The sequence below is a fragment of the Macaca mulatta genome, chromosome 10, assembly GCF_049350105.2.
Source record: "Macaca mulatta isolate MMU2019108-1 chromosome 10, T2T-MMU8v2.0, whole genome shotgun sequence".
NCBI lineage: Eukaryota > Metazoa > Chordata > Mammalia > Primates > Cercopithecidae > Macaca > Macaca mulatta.
Window position 1 is genome coordinate 112,594,955 of NC_133415.1, and position 16,252 is coordinate 112,611,206.

At 49.4% G+C, this 16,252-nt stretch overlaps 1 protein-coding gene across 12 annotated transcripts in view; it reads left to right on the forward strand.

Annotated features, from left to right (window-relative positions):
* The window catches only part of PHACTR3 (phosphatase and actin regulator 3), a 271,374-nt gene that overhangs the window by 225,742 nt on the left and 29,380 nt on the right, over positions 1-16,252 (forward strand). For all 12 annotated transcript variants that reach the window (XM_077952097.1, XM_077952093.1, XM_077952092.1 and 9 more), the window contains one exon: positions 2,931-3,084. In XM_077952097.1, the coding sequence (XP_077808223.1) occupies positions 2,931-3,084 (154 nt within the window). The remainder of the gene's footprint in view (positions 1-2,930; positions 3,085-16,252) is intronic.

Sequence of the window (16,252 nt, forward strand, 5' to 3'; positions counted from 1 at the left end):
ACTTCCTTTTTTAATAAGGAAATTGTATTTTAAAAAATAAAATACAGTAACCAAAATTAAGTAAAATGATCAGTTCTTGGCTTTTATATGCCAATTTATTATAACAAATATTTACAAACTTGGACACATACACATAAATATTTCTACATATAATATGCATACTTTCTGTCATTTGTTTCCTTAGCAATATATAGTAACTATCTTTTGTCATTCTGTAACATATACACTGCCATTTTTAATAGGTACACAATATTCAGATGAAACAGATGCATCGTAATTTAACATATATCCTCTTACTGGATGTTTACGTTGTGTTCAATTTCTTACTTTTATGAAAAAGTCCGGGATGAACATCCTTTTATGTCCTTTTTTTTTTTTTTTTTGAGACAGAGTTTTGCTCTTGTTACCCAGGCTGGAGTGCAATGGTGCGATCTTGGCTCACTGCAACCTCCGCCTCCCAGGTTCAAGCGATTCTCCTGCCTCAGCCTCCTGAGTAGCTGGGATTACAGGCATGCGCCACCATGCCTGGCTAATTTTTTATATTTTTAGTAGAGACGGGGTTTCTCCATGTTGGTCAGGTTAATCTCAAACTCCTAACCTCAGGTGATCCGCCCGCCTCAGCCCCCCAACGTGCTGGGAGTACAGGTGTGAGCCACCGTGCCCGGCCCTTTTATATGCTTTTTATGTGCTTGTCCCAATCATTTTAGGAGATAGACTCCTAGAAGTGGGATTTCCAGATCAAAGGATAGGAGAAAGCAAGTGCGTTTGGGGGCATTTGGGGAGGGTGATGTCTGTCCCACAATCTAGACTGAAAGGTCTTCCTCCATCCCTGCACCTGTTTCTCAGCCTCTACCTCTTGCTCCGTGCTAGGGAGCCTGCTCAGGGAAGACATGCTTATTTAGATTAATTCAATCAGTGGGTAGAAGGATCATTCAAATCCATGAAAAGTCCTCATTTTAAGCTATGTCTTTTGGGAATTTCCTCTTTTGGCTTTGAAGTAGCAAAACCTGGTAACCTTCTGATACCTTGGTGAGGATCAGTCAGATCAGTAAGTTTTTGTTGTGGTCCTACTGTGTATCCTTGCTGTGTTCATAGAGGCTGGATTAATAAGTAAATGAGAATGACTTGCTCCTAGCACAGATTTCACACAGAGTGAGTTTTCGTTTATGTCTAGAAATCTGCAAAGAAGGGAACTTTTTCTCAGTTAAGAACAAATATTAAAAGTATGTGATGATAAGCCTGAGACATTTGCAATGGGCTCAAGGACTTGCTTCATCAAAAACTGAAAAGATTAAACCACATTCAGTATGGTTTTATGTTTAAGCATATTACAGTTCTCTGAAAACGGCAGTTCCTTTTTCCTGTATTAGACCCTCCGCATTATGAAGGAATCTGTCCCGAGACCTTTGAGAGTTCTGCATTCATGAATGTCACCATAGCATCCAGTCTCTCTCATAACATGCGGTAAAGGCCAACTGAAAAATGGCTGTGACTCCTCCAGGCTCCTGAGGAGACTATAAATACAAGACTGCAGTCATTTATAAAGCTATTAAAACAAAGTGGGGCCGGAGCCCTTGCTGAAATGATTTTCAGAGTTGTTATTTTCTCTCTAAAACACATGGCAAACAATGGCATGTTAGAAATTCAAGACTTGGCTGAGTTCCACTTTTTGTATTTTACTTTATCCCAAACTTCTGCGAAATGACCATGTTGTTCAACTGACTTGCTTGCTTTGCGTTCCCGTCTGCACACTAAGAATTGACTTCCTTTTGTGTACCATGTTTCTTAAGAAGTAAAACCTGCCTTCATCTATGGAAGCGACCCTGTTGGATAATGACTTCAGCCCCCAGGAATTAAATCCTGGCCCAAGAAAACTGCAAAAGCACAAACTGCAAAACTGCAACCTACATTGTATGTGATACTTTGGAGTTACTTGCAGGCAGCAGCACCTGCAGTGGCAGGGCAGGTGGGGACTGTGTTGTTGGGAAAGCTCAATTAACCAGCACCCACATTTCCTAGTACGCTAAGGAATGACCCTGTCTGCCTGTGAAAGAGCTAAACCCCATCTCTGCTCCTGAGTAAACATGAACATTCTGTTCCCTAATACCTTCCTCTCATGCTGTTAACTTCACTCAGCTGATTTCAGACACACATAGAATAACACAAAGGCTGGCCTAGCAGACCTGGAGTCAGCCCACCCTTCAGTTCACACAGCAGTATTCACCGATAATCTACCATCTCCACACCCTGCTAGGACGTGGTGGGTGGGGAAAGGCTGTCGCTTAAAGTCTGTGCAGGAGACAGATGATAAACAAACTGGAAAGATACCAGTTGGTTGGGGGGATTAAGATAAGTGGAGTGGTGGTGATTGGAGGCTCAGGGGGTTTCTGAGAAGCTGGTTCCAGCCCTGGATGGTCCCGGCAGAGCCGTGTGGCAGGCAGAGGAAGGAGATGACACGGAGACCCTAAGGTGGGACATCTAGAAACTGAAGGAAGAGCCATGTGGCTGGGGGGACGGTGGACAGGGAGAAAGTGCAGGGACCATGTGGAGCTGGGTGGGGGCAGCGGCCACCATGGGGAAAGTCACTGTGTCATTTTTGGTCCAAACTCAGACATTTTTGAAAGAAAAACGTGACTGCTATTAGTAATCATCTGGGACAGCAGGTGTCAGCCTGGACTGTACCTGGAAACCCATGAGTTAGGCGGCTTAGTGGACAGAGACGCTGGCATCACCTTGCCCCTGTGTTGCCCACCGTTCCACTGGAAAGTGCCGCAAGCTGGCGAGCGTGTGTCCTCTCGGTTCTAGCCACCATCACCCTGGTCCGGAGTCCTTCCTCTGGCAGGTGGGCAGCTGCATTGACAAGCCAGCCCTCCATTAAGACCTGTCTCCTTTGTTTCCTTCTCTCCTCTTGCCCTGGATGGGGCTCTTAGGAACACTGCCACGGAAATGCAAGAAGGAGCTCCTGGCCGTGAAGCTAAGGAACCGGCCAAGCAAACAGGAACTGGAAGACCGGAACATTTTCCCCCGAAGGACTGATGAAGAAAGACAGGAGATCCGGCAGCAGATCGAGATGAAGCTCTCCAAGTAAGTGGCAGCGTGCGGACACAGTTGGGCCTGTGCTCCGGCCTTGCAGGCTGAGCCCCTCTGAGATCCCACATGCTGAGTGTGCCAGGCCGGGGCGCACAACCCACCGTCTGCAGCAGGTCTCTTGACCCCGCCACCATTGACGTTAGGGGCCATGTGGGGGCCCTTTCCTGTGGGGACTGTCCCGTGCACGCTCAGATGTTTAGCATCATTCTTGGCCTCTACACACGACACTTCCCGTGACAATCAAAACTGTCCCTGGACATCATCAAATGCCTCCTGGAGGGTGAATTGCTCCACTGGCCTGTAGGAGCCAGGCAAGGACTGGGCCAAACTGATGAGGACATGGCTTGTCAGTGTTAGAGACAGGGGACGTCTCTGTTCACCTCTATCTGATCATTTTCCTGCAAGAAGGTGGATCCAGTGTTGCCAGATCTTCTAAGTTTGTCAAGTAAAGCTACCTCCCTTCCCCTCCCACCCACACACACAGAGTTATGCAGTCACGTGTCATTTAATGACAGGATACATCCTCAGAAATGCGTCATTAGGAGATTTTGTTGTCGTGGGAACATCACAGAGCGCACTACACAAACCCAGAGGGTGCGGTCTGCTGCACATCTGACTACGTGCTGTAGCTGATGGTTCCGGGGCTACAGACCCGTACAGCACATGACTCTACTGAATACTGCAGGCAATTCTAGCACATCACCGTATTGAAACATTTCTCAATATAGAAAACGTACATTAAAATATGACATACAAAATACTAAAAAGTTCCCTCTGTATAGAGCACTTACCATGCATGGAGCTTGCAGGCCTGGAAGTTGCTCTGGGTGAGTCCCGAGTGAGTGGTGAGCCAACTAGCGCGTGAAAGTGCACCACTGCAGACTTCAGACTCACTGCACTCTTAGGCTATGCTACATTTATAGAAACATATTTTCTTCAATAATAAGTTAACCTTAGCTTACTATAACTTTTTACTGGAAAAACTTTTAACTTTTGGACTCTTATAACAGCACTTAGCACAAAACACAAATTATATAGCTGCATAAAAATAATTTCTCCTTACCCTTATTCTATAAGCTTTTTATACTTTTCAATTTTATGTTTTACTTTTTAAATGTTTCATTAAAAATTAAAACACAAATGCCACATTAGCCTAGGCCTGCACAGGGTCAGAACCATCAATATCACTGTCGTCTTCCTCCTCCACAGCTCGTCCCCCTGAAAGGTCTTCAGGGGCAATAACGTGCATAGGGCTGTCATCTCCTATGAGAACAGTGCCTTCCAGATTGAGGGACCTGCTGAAGGCTGCTTTACAGTTAACTTTTTTTTAATAAGTAGAAGGAGCACACTCTAAAATATTCATTAAAATTATAGTGAATACATAAAGCAGTAATACAGTCATTGAATATCATGATCAAGTGTGATGTACTGCATGGTTACACGCACTAGACTTTTAGAGGACTTGGCAGCATGGTAGGGTTTTTTACACCAGCATCGCCACAGACATGTTAGGAACGCGTTACCCCAAGGTGTTATATGACAGCACCAATGTCACTAGGCATTAGTTATTTTACAGCTCCATTTTCATCTTCTGGGACTACTGTTATGTATGTGTGTCGTAGATGTCGTATATCATTGAAACGTCATGAGGTACATGTCTGCATATATACACATACATGTCTATCTACATACGCATCATTTTCTGGACAATATGTGCACCAAGTCCACCCATCTGCCCAGAGCCACGGGTGGGCACCTTCTGTGTTGCACCCCTGAAGGGTTCCCTGGGTGGTCCCTGTGGTCTGCTGGGCTGGAGATGGACTGTCTCACGGGGCAGGACAGAGTGGAGCTGCTGCGTCTTGCTGGTTGAGGTCTGTAGGGATCCAGTCATGCCCCTGAGACAGAATGGGGGCCTTCTTTTGGAAGGCAAGGCTGCCATCAGCCAGGTGGAGCTGACCTTTGTGGCGTTCCAGGGTTGGGCACCTGCCTAGTTGCTTTCCACATTCCAGAGCCACTGGAGTTCAGAACCCCTCAGAGCTTGCTGCATACCCCAGTTTGACACTGCCCAAAGGTGCCAAGAGCCACTGAGCAGGCATCAGTGGGCTTTCAGAGGAAAGTCATTCCATTCTGGCAGAGTGGGCCTCTGTTTCCTCTTTCACCGGGCCAGGTGGCAGGCTAACCTGTCCCGTGTGAGGCAGGAGAGGAAATTCTGATAAAACTCGTGCACACTGTCCCAACAGCCACAGTCTGCATCTCCTGCCCATCCTTGTGAGGTGTGAGCCGGTCTGTGCAGGGTTGGGCCTGGCAGACAGTACCCTGGACAGCCCCTAGTCCGCTCCTTCCCTCTTTAAACCTCAAAAGCCGACCTTTCCCTGGAGGGACAGTGCCCTGGGGTGAGGGGAACCAGTTCTGGGAGCGCCACTGCCTCTGTTGATTTGCTCTTCACCCTTGTTGTCCCCATGCCCGTGAGTCACTGGAGACCCTGGGAAAATGCAGGTTCTGATGGTGCGGGTGTAGGGAGGCCTGAGAGGCTGCATTTCTAGCAAGCTTCTGGGGCTGCCGACGCTGCTGGCTGCTGGGCTGCAGGTCACACTTTGAGAAGCGAGGGTCTGCAGCGGGGTCCCCAGCCTGGGAACCATTGACATTTGGGCCCAGATGGTTCTCCGTGGAGGAGCCGTCCCGTGTGTGTAGTGTGTTAGCAGCATTCCTCCCGCCTTCCACTAGATACTAGTAGTACACCCTCCACTTCTGACCACCAAATGCGTCCCAGACACCGCCCAACGTCCCCTGAGGCCAGAGACAACAGAATGGTCCCTGGGTGAGAATCCATGATCTGAAGGTTGGACTCCCGCTCTGGGCAGATTTTCCTCTGAGCAGTGGGGCTCTTCATTTCTAGGAAGGGTTGTTTCTGGTCTCCGCTGGGGAGCTTGGGCCCCAGTATTCCCAACTCCCACCAAAATCCCTACTTGAGTGTTTTCACAGTGGAGGGCTGTGAACGTGAGCAGGTGAGGCCGGCCCGGGGCGGGGCTGTGCGTACAGCACGAGGTCCTTCCCTTCCAGGTGTCGCGGAGTTGTGCTTGGGGCGCCGGTGCAGGTTGCATTTCTACCAGCGGCTGGGAAAGCCTTGCTGCTCGGCCCCTGCACCACGGTGTGGTCGTCCCAGGCTTTCATTTCGGCGAGTCTCAGTGATGGGACGTGTGTTCCTAAGGCTTGGTTTCTCTGATTTCCGGTGAGGTTGAGCATTATTTTCAGCATTTATCAGCTTTTTTGGTTTCTTCTTTGATTGATGGACTTTGCCTGAGGTTTTCTTTATCTTAATGATTTTTAGGAGTTTACTTTTGAAGCTGTGGCTTCTAATCCTTCCCCGTTTTGAGTTACATGATTCTTTTCTGTTTGGGGCTTGTATTTTCAGTTTTAAAATACTTTTCTTTGAGGTATAGAAGTTTTGATTTTTAAGGCTGTCAGAGTGCCAATCATAAACTTCAAGAGCTCACAGCCTTTTTCTGTGAGCACCAAGTTGTCAGAATTTTAAGGTTTATGACTCAGGCTGTCTCCGCCACCCCTACTCAGTTCGGCCGCTGTGGTAGTGAGCAGCTGTAGACAATCTGAGGCTGAAGGGGCACGTCTGTGTGTCAATAAAACTTTATTTACAAAAATAGCCAGCAGTCCATTGGGTCCAACTGGCGCTTTGCTGACCCCTGATGTGCTTTATGGTTCGCACTGTTTGTACCATGTTTAAAAATCTTTCCCAGCCTGGAGGTCAACAAAATTTTATTCACTTCTGTTATCTGTGGTTGCCTTTACCTGTGCCAGTTAATAATGGTTTTCTATTTGATAATCAAACCGAGTTCTTTCAAATTACAATATTAAGTGAATTGACCTAAACAAAAAAAGGTAAGTAATGGATGATAGTACATGTGATTCAAAAACCAACAAAAATTACGGTGGTGCTTGGAATGAGAGAAGCCTGGGGTCCCCACCCCGACTGTGAAGGTGGAGAGGGAGGTTGGGAGAAGGTTGGGCTGCTGGGGATACCCCAAACGCCCCCCTACGTAAGAAGTACCAAAACCATGGGCCCTGTGGCTTGTTTTTACTCCACTACTTACTGAATCTGGAACGAATTTTAAACCTTGGACTGGAATGTAGTAGCTCCCTGGATACTTGTCACCATGTTTAAAAACCCGGAATTAGACACAGAGAAAACAGCAGCAGAGGAGTTGCATCCCAGGAGGTCAGACATGGCTTCCTGGAGGCTCCGTTTGTTTTCCCTACAGCGGTGGCTTAATTGGTCTCCTTTGTCTCTGCTCTGCCTCCTTTCAGAGATTCCTCCACCGTCTCTTGCTAAGTAATTCAGCCTCTGGTTGCCATGGCAACGTGCCGTCTACTGTATCCCAAAGAACATTTGCCATTTCTTTTTTTTTAATTTCCAGAACCTTCATATTTTATCTTCTGAGTGCTCTGGGGCCTTTTCCTGGTGAAGCAGTCACTGTTCCCCACAGCTACCCCAGAACACATCCGTGTGCTTGGTCTGGGATCCCCAGGAAGTCAGGGTCCCGTTTGAAAGAGTGAAGCAATATGCTGATTTTCACCCCTCTCTGTGTAGGAGCTCAGCTTACCTTTAAAACTTGTGTAGATGCATCAGCAGAGTATGGAGGCCCACAGTTCCTGCACGGTAGGTGTGCCCTGGAAATTATGCACAGACGCACGGGCTCTATTGCCTCCATCCTGTCTACAGCCACCATCTCAGAGCAGTGGGAAGGACCCACTGCCGGCTTTCAGCATAGGTGCCGATCGTGTGCTGCCTTACTTTCTTTCATTTACATAATCTTCACAGTAACCCAGTCAAGCAAGCGTTACATCCATTTTACAGATGAAAAAATTAAGACTTAGTGAGAAGGGAACTGGCCCAGGGCCACGCAGCTTGCAGAAGCTGCTGTGCAGTGTGATGGGCCATTTGTTAGAGCCCCAGGCCTGGGCCCGGGAGAAGCATTCTAGACACAAAAGCACTGTGGCTCCTTGTTTATCTTAGGCATGGCTTTGAATTTTCATATATTGGTTTGGCTTTGATCAGGGTATCTGCTGGCAATCAGGCAACATCCCAAGCCTCTCAGGCAAAGGACTTCACATTTGCTCTAAAGCAGTGCAGAATGTTGGCCGGGCACAGTGGCTCACGCCTGTCATCCCAGCACTTTGGGAGGCCGAGGCAGGCAGATCACTGGAGGTCAGGAGTTCAAGACCAGCCTGGCCAATATGGCGAAACACTGTCTCTACTAAAAATACAACATTTAGCCGGGTGTGGTGGCAGGTGACTGTAGTCCAAGCATCTACACGAGTTTTAAAGGTAAGCTGAGCTCCTACACAGAGGGGGCTGAAAATTCTCCTGAGGCAGGAGAATCGCTTGAACCCAGGAGGTGGAGTTTGCAGTGAGCCAAGATCGTGCCATTGTACTCCAGCCTGGATGACAGAGCAAGACTCTGTCTCTGGAGCAGGGGAAAGCAGTGCAGAATGTCAACCCAGCACGGAGCAGTAGGGAGTTGGACATCCTCAGGGGGAACACATAGAAAGAGACGCTGCCCAGCAAGGGCTCTGGAGCAGCGCAGCAGGTGGGCTAGAACCCCAGCTGTCCCCGCCTCGGCTGCGTGAGATAGGCCAGCACCAGTGTCTCAAAATCTCTCTCCTTGTTTGTGAAATGGGGATGGTGGCAGTACCCGCCTCAGGGCCTGCTGGAAGATTCCATGTTAGTCCCTGAAGAAAGTCGTAAAAGCACATTTTCAGCAGGGGTGCTGGGGGCCAGAGCTGCTGCTGTCACAGTCGGGGCTGGATGCACTCCTGGGCAAACTGTTACCTGCACGGGGCAGAGGCCAGGGCAGGCCTTGGGGCGGGATGAAGTGAGTGCTGCTGCGTGAACAGCGGTCACGATGCTAGTGGGTCGGGGAGTGCAGGTGCGTTGCTGTTCATGGGGCGTGAGTGTCATTCCCATTCGTGACTGTTGTGTAATTTTGCCCGAAGAGCGAGGAATAGGTTAGGCATCTCCTAAGTCATGCACAAACCTTCTATTGTCGCTCCCCTTGGGGCATTCTTTGCTCCTAGGAATGTGTGTGAGAAGCTGATTAATGCTCAGTAGCATCTTTCAGGAGGGGGTACTTAGCGTGTTCACACAGCAGTTAGCAGATCTCTGAGCAGCTTCTCTGTACGTTTTGTTCTGTGGCCTCCAGAACATGCTATACCCTCAGGTGTCCTCCTGGGCTGTGGCCTCCCACTCTGTCTGCAGGAGCAGGACACAGCGTGCAGCGAGTTTAGATGCTTCCTCCTCTGGATGTGCTTTGGGCAAGGCAGGCCTATTTTTGGTCCTGGAGACAGAACGCACGGAGATGTGGAGACAGACAGTGTCCCCGCAGAAGTTGTGGTTTGGGCTGCAAGGCGGAAACCGTGCCTGGTCAGCCAGGGCACCAGCCTGTCTCACTGGAGCCTTCATTCTGCTGTGAGCTTTTACCTGAAACTGCATGGACAGAAATTTTCACTTCCACAGAAATGGTCTTTGGTAAATTTCAGACACGTGGAAGGGGGAAGAATCAGCTTCCAATGCCGGCCTTTATAATGACACCACTAATAGCAGCATCTGAGAGGGTCTACCTTGACGCTGGGTAGGCGCAGTGCTGATTGCCTGCAGTGGTGGGCAGGGACCATCATCCCTGCTCTGCAGATGAGGAGACCGGGCAGAGAGGCTAAGCAGTGCCCCCGGGTCTTACAATTCATGAACAGTGAGGCTGTGACCTCTAGGGCCCTCGCTCCCAACCACTGAACCTTGCTGCCTGAGGCCAAGCATCTGGCTGACACCTTGTGGACAGGGCCAGGAAGCTGATGATATACTATAGCTAAAGGCCAGTTTCCAGTGAATGTTTGTATTAATGAGGTGGTTATGGTCCATGTTCACTGGACTGAGTCCCTTGCCCGCTGACGTCTGCAACCCTGAAGCTCTGTGCTCGGTATTGTGTGGGTGTTGGACACATGCTCCTTCATGGATCTTACTATATCCCCTGAGACCCTCACTGAGGAGTGAACACACCTGACGTGGGTCACTCCCAGAGCAGGGCTGAGCCGCCGCCAGCACTGAGGGTTTCTGTTGTCACAGTTATCATTGCCATCCTGAAAAGTGGTTGCAAAATTTGCCTTCTGCCTCAGGGTTAATCCATGGCTGCTGGGATGGATGGTAGCATTGGAAATTACCTGCAGGGGAAGGCTGCACCTGCAGAATGGACCCAGGTGATCATGCCACATCCAATGTCGTTGCCCATCTCTTGGGGTGCTTACCCCCAATTACAGAGATTTCGAATTCATGTAGCATGCACGTGCTAGGTGCTGGGGTACAGAGATGAAAAGATGTGCTCACAGGTGATAAGTCATTGTGTATGGTAAAAGATGTACAGAGATAGATGTGTGGACCAGCTTCAGGAGGGAGGGTGAGCGTGTCCCAGGTAGACCAGCCAGCGAGAGCTCAAAGGCCGGAAGCAGCACCGCTTTCCCAGGACCACCCTGGGGGCTGAGAAGGTTCAGAGCTGGGTGATGGTGGCAGGGCAGAGGGAGAAGGCTGGAGGTGCCGCAGGGCCAGGTGGTGGGGGCTCCTGTGCTGCCTGCTATGGGTTCCCAATCCACACAGAGCTCCTCTTGTCATCCCGGGCTCAGCTCAGATGTTACCTTCCTGACCATCCCCCAATGGCACAGCCTCGCTGTTACCCTGTGTCACATCGTCCACTGCTGTGTTCTTAGTCACTTGCACAGTTGCTGAAAGTGCCATTTACTCATGTGTTCTGTTCGCCTCTTCAGGGTGTGCCCACTGGCATGACGGGGCCCTGCCATACTGTTCTGGGAGGACCCTGCTCACTAAGGAGGCGCCGGCAAAGCTGGTGGGAAATGGCAGATGAGGAGGCCTGGCTTTCCCGAGAAGCAGCCAGGGCTCCCTGAGGGGTCAGGAGCAAGGGCATGTCTGCAAAACGCCCGTCTGCTGCAGTGTGGGGCAGGTTTGGGAGAGCAAGGCCAGAGGTAGGTGGGCAGACGAGGGTCTCTCACGTGCGACAGGCCCAGGAGCCAGCACCATCCTGGGGCTGCAGGGCTGCAAAGAGGACGGCAGAGCTAGTGAGGATGAACGGCAGAGCTAGTGAGGATGAACGGCAGGCCTGGGGGCGAGGGAGGAGGGGCTGCCAGCCTGGGGGTGGGCGGGTCTACAATGGTGATGAGGGAATCCAGAATAAGGAAGGCAGACACAGGGAAAAGGTTATGTGTCCACAGAGTCCCTGGGCCTTCAGGTCCCTGGGGTTTTTGGCAGTGGTTACATCCGATTGTGCAGTTGAGATTGCCCAAGGAACACATGGGCTGGAAGGGGAGACTGCCCGGTCCACGCTGGACTCACTGATCTTAGCTGAGGTCAAGGGTATTCAGAGCCCTATATGGTCCTGCATTTCCTGTTATCCTTGGTCCATCTCCTTCTACACTATCTTCCTTCCAGCTTCACACACTTGTACAGAAGAGAATGGTGAGTTGTTTTTCACTGACCACCAGGAACCAGAACAGGCTTCTGTGTGTCCCAGTGAAATTAGCCCTGTCCATCTCTCGGGAATGGAGCAGTGTTAAGCTTTTTTTAAAAGCACCATCTGAAGACAATGGGGGCTTGAAACCCATTTTTCTTGTTCTGAAGCCTGTGGGGCCTCAGCTATTGCACCTTGCTGAATAATTTGGGGTTTTAGGTTGGGCACATCAAGGGCAAATGGTTTCTGTTTGGATAAAACAGGAGGTGAGCGGAAGGTGAGATCCCCTCATGTTGCTGAGAAGGGAGCTGGGGGCTGAGTTCCTCGGCTTCAGAGGTGAGGTCTCACAAGCCGGACCTGGGGACTGTCCCTGTGGACCCAAGCTGGACTGGGAAGTCCAGAGAACCCTTGACTTGAAGAGGGCCCTTGTTAATGAACAGTCTTCAAGGAGCAAAGCCCAGACTGTTCTCCCAGTTTGGTGCACACGTGACGAGGGGCCTCATCAGGGGGAATTTGGTTTCCTGGTATTCAAAAGCACATTTGTCTGCTCAGTCTCTGAAATTACCAGTGGGACAATTTCCAAAGGGATCACCAGAAAGAAGGCAAATGCAGAGACGAACAAGGAACTCATGCCCAGGATCATTCTTGATCAAAATGCCAACGGCTGGGCATCTTCAGACGAAAGAAATGCAGTTATGGCAGGAAAGACTCAGCTGTACTTGGGTTCCCGGTTTTTTGTTTGTTTGTTTTTGAGACGGAGTCTCACTCTGTCTCCAGGCTGGACTGCAGTGGCATGATCTCAGCTCACTGCAACCTCCACCTCCCAGGTTCAAGTGATTCTCCTGCCTCAGCCTCCCAAGTAGCTGGGATTACAGGCATGTACCACCACGCCCAGCTAACTTTTGTATTTTCAGTAGAGACAGTGTTTCACCATGTTGGCCAGGATGGTCTCGATCTCTTGACCTTGTGATCTGCCTGCCTCAGCCTCCCAAAGTGCTGGGACTACAGGCGTGAGCCACCGCGCCCGGCCTGGGTTTCCTGTTTTATAGTGAACCCCAAGGTTGTAAAACAGGCGATGAGGCTTGTGATAATTTACCTTTTGGGATCATGGGTCTGCAAACTGGATGAGAGTTTTAAGCATGTCAGGTGTGCAAATATCTCCTGTGGTTCCAGGAATTTCTCCTTGCATAGCCACCATTGTCTAGAGCAACAGTCCCCAACCATTTTTGGGAACCAGCTTCATGGAAGACAGTTTTTCCATGGACCATGGAGGAGGATGGTTTCGGGATGATTCAAGCACATTACATTTATTGTGCAGTTTGTCTCTATTATTATTACATTGTAATAGATAATGAAATTATTATACAACTCACCATAATATAGAATCAGTGGGAGCCTGAGCTTGTTTTCCTGCAACTAGCTGATCCCATCTGGAGGTGATGGGAAACGGTGACAGATCATCAGGCATTAGATTCTCATAAGGAGTGGGCAACCCAGATCCCTCACAGGTGCAGTTCACCCTCGGCTGAGAATCCAATGCTGCTGCTGATCTGACAGGAGGTGGAGCTAAGGCAGAGATGCTTGCTTGCCACTGCTCACCTCCTGCTATGTGGCCAGGTTCCTAACAGGCTAGGTTCCCCCAGATGGGTACTGGGGTTGGGAACCCCTGTTCTAGAGCAGTCTACACGTGCTGGGGACTCTGGGTCCATTACAGCATTTCCTTCCTGTGTGACAGGTCTCACAGTCTCCACTCTGCATGTGAGGAAATGGAGGCTCAGAATTGTCAGTGAGTAGCTGAGTGAGAACATGAACCTGAGCCTCTCCAGCTCAAAGTCCTTTTCCTTATCCTATTTCACAACTCCCTGGAACTCATCCATGGCCATCCTCTGGTTCAAATTATCCTCCACCTAAGCAGTAGACGTTCCTTTAAGGAAGGAAGGAACTTCTTCAATGCTGTATCCTCAGTGCTTGGTACACAATAGGCTCTCAGCTAATTACTGGTGAATGGATGGTTGGTTAGATGGATAGATGGATGATTGTATGATTGGATAGATGGGTGTTTGGGTAGTTAGATGGATGGCCACCTGGATGGAGGGATGATTGAACGGATGAATGGCTAGTGGGGTAATTGCATTATGCGATGCATGAGTAGGTAGATGGAGAGACAGCTGGATGAATGGATAGATGGGTGGATAAGTGGTTGGATGTTGTATAGTTAGATTATAGGAGACATTGTTGAACTAAATTCTTACTAAATGGCATCCTATTCACTGTGCTTGATGTACCCTAATATCTGTCCATCCATCCATGCAACTGTCTCAGCAGGCATAGTGAGTTGGACGCAATTCCCTAAGAGTTTAGTTCAGTACAATAAGTGTTTATTGAATGAATGTCTGTCTTTGTGTAGTAGGCTCTTCGGGTACATTTAAGCAATGATTCCATTTACTACACTGATTACAAGCAACATATTCAGAAGTGTATTTGTGAATAGTGTGAGCCCTCAGGTCCTCAGTTGCCATTGCCAGTCTTAGAGACTGGTTCTGTGCTGTGTGTCCAGGCCAGGGTCTGCATACGTTTCTGGCGACACCACTGCTGTCTGGCTGCTGACCAGCCTGGGCTGTTTCTGGGCTGTAGATCCTTAGGCCCTCAAGTGGGGATACTCCAGAAGCCCCCACTTCACCCTCACTGGAAGGAAGTCTCTGGTGGACAACAAGCTACTCCTAAAGCTTTCTGAGCACTTGTCAGGAGGAATAGGGAGAAAGCTTTATCGGAATGAATAAGACCAATAATACTAACCCATGACTCGCCACAGGAGACAGGGGGGGATGGCATCTTCACAGCTCATTCAACAAAGTAGAAGTCACAGACCCAAATGCTCTGTGAGTGACCTGGGCCAGGCAGGGCTGTGGCATCCTGGGGAGTGTGCACTCCTGTTCAAGAGGGCAGCTGTCACTCAGGTCCTATGGGCCATCACCCCTGGCCATTGTGGCCAGAATTTCCAAGAGAAAATGAAGATTTGATTTTTTGGTGAAATAGCCTTCATGTAAATGTTGAGAGCCTCTTCAGATTTTTAAAAGCAACGTGTGCACCCAGAAAACATATCTGCGGACCATATTTGGCCCGGGACCACCCACTGGCCACCTCTGATAGGAAGTCACTTATGCACTTGTTTTTGGAGAAGTACATGTTTGTTTACACTGAGGTTAAGGGGATTTTCAACTCTTGAGTTAGTGGGGAAAAAAAATGGGTCATCCTGTAAATTGACTGTCAGCAGCGGAAGCCTCCAGGGCTACCACTGTCAGTATCCTAGGGAGCCCCTGCGAACCTGTCTCCTTCCTCCCACATGTGAGGGGGCTGCCCCTGTGTGTAGCCCTCTCAGCTCCACCCTCGCTCTGAGGAAGGCAGCACAGTGCGCCCCTGAGAAGTCAGGATGGACAGACTGCCTTGGTTCCCAGCCAGCTCTGCAGTTTTCCAGCATGTGGGCGTGGGGAAGTCATCTCCTGACATACGCCTTACTTTCCTACTCGGTGAAAGGGGTGTGATTACAACAGAGCCTGTCTTGTGGGGCCATGGGAAGGATGCAATGAGCCATCACATGTAGAATGCCTGGAATCATGCCTGGCAGACAGGAAGCTCTCCGGGAAGAAAAGGAAGAAATCTGAGCTCCATGAGGATAGGGAATTTGTCTCTTTCAGTTTTAACAGCTTTGTTGAGACGTAATTCACACACCATACGCTTCACGCACTTTAAGCGTCCAATTCAGGGCTTCCAACATATTCATAGAGTTGTATTTCTATCAGCACAATTGATTTTAAGATATTTTCCTTACTCCAGAAAGAAGCTTCTCCCCCTCAGCTGTATCTCCAGTCCCTAGAATGGTGCTGAGACCTGTGGGTACTCGGTGATTTTGCAGCTACTGCTGCAGGGCTGAAGGGGAAACTGCATGGGAAGGCGTCTCCTAAACATGACCAGGTATTGGCATCACCATTCCCTTTGCTTCACCAACTTTATCTTCATCAGATCCTTTTCTTCTTCTTCAGCATCTTTTCATTGTCATCATTTTATCTTCATCACCATCGTCACCTTCACCACTTGTTTATCATCATCTTTGTCATTTTCATCTTTTTCTTCCTCGTTATCTTTCCATCATCTTTAGCAACAACTTTGTCAACATTTTTATCCTCATCATCATTTTCATCCTTTCCGTAATCATGAATTTGCCCCATCTTTGCTCCCTAGGAGACACTCGGGGAACTTGGGCTCTCAATCCCCTTGACATCTGGGGGCTTGGCCTGTGAGGGGAATGAAGCCCACATCTAAAGCAGGTTCTGGAGCCTCTGCTGAGCCTGATCGTGCCTGGAGAGAAGAGAACTCTTGAGAATGGTGGGGGCTGGGCGCAGTGGATCATGCCCGCAATCCCAGAACTTTGGAAAGCCGAGGCAGGAGAATCGCTTGAGTCCAGGATCTCTTGCTATGTTGCCCAGGCTGGTCACCAGACCTGGGTGCCCACGGGCAGGTAAGAGGGAGGTGCCTGAGTTACCAAGTGACCACAGGACTGAGGCACCTCCCTCTTATCTTCCTGCTATTTTCCAGATCAGCCTGGGCAACACAGCCAGATTCCATCTGTACAAAAAATAAAA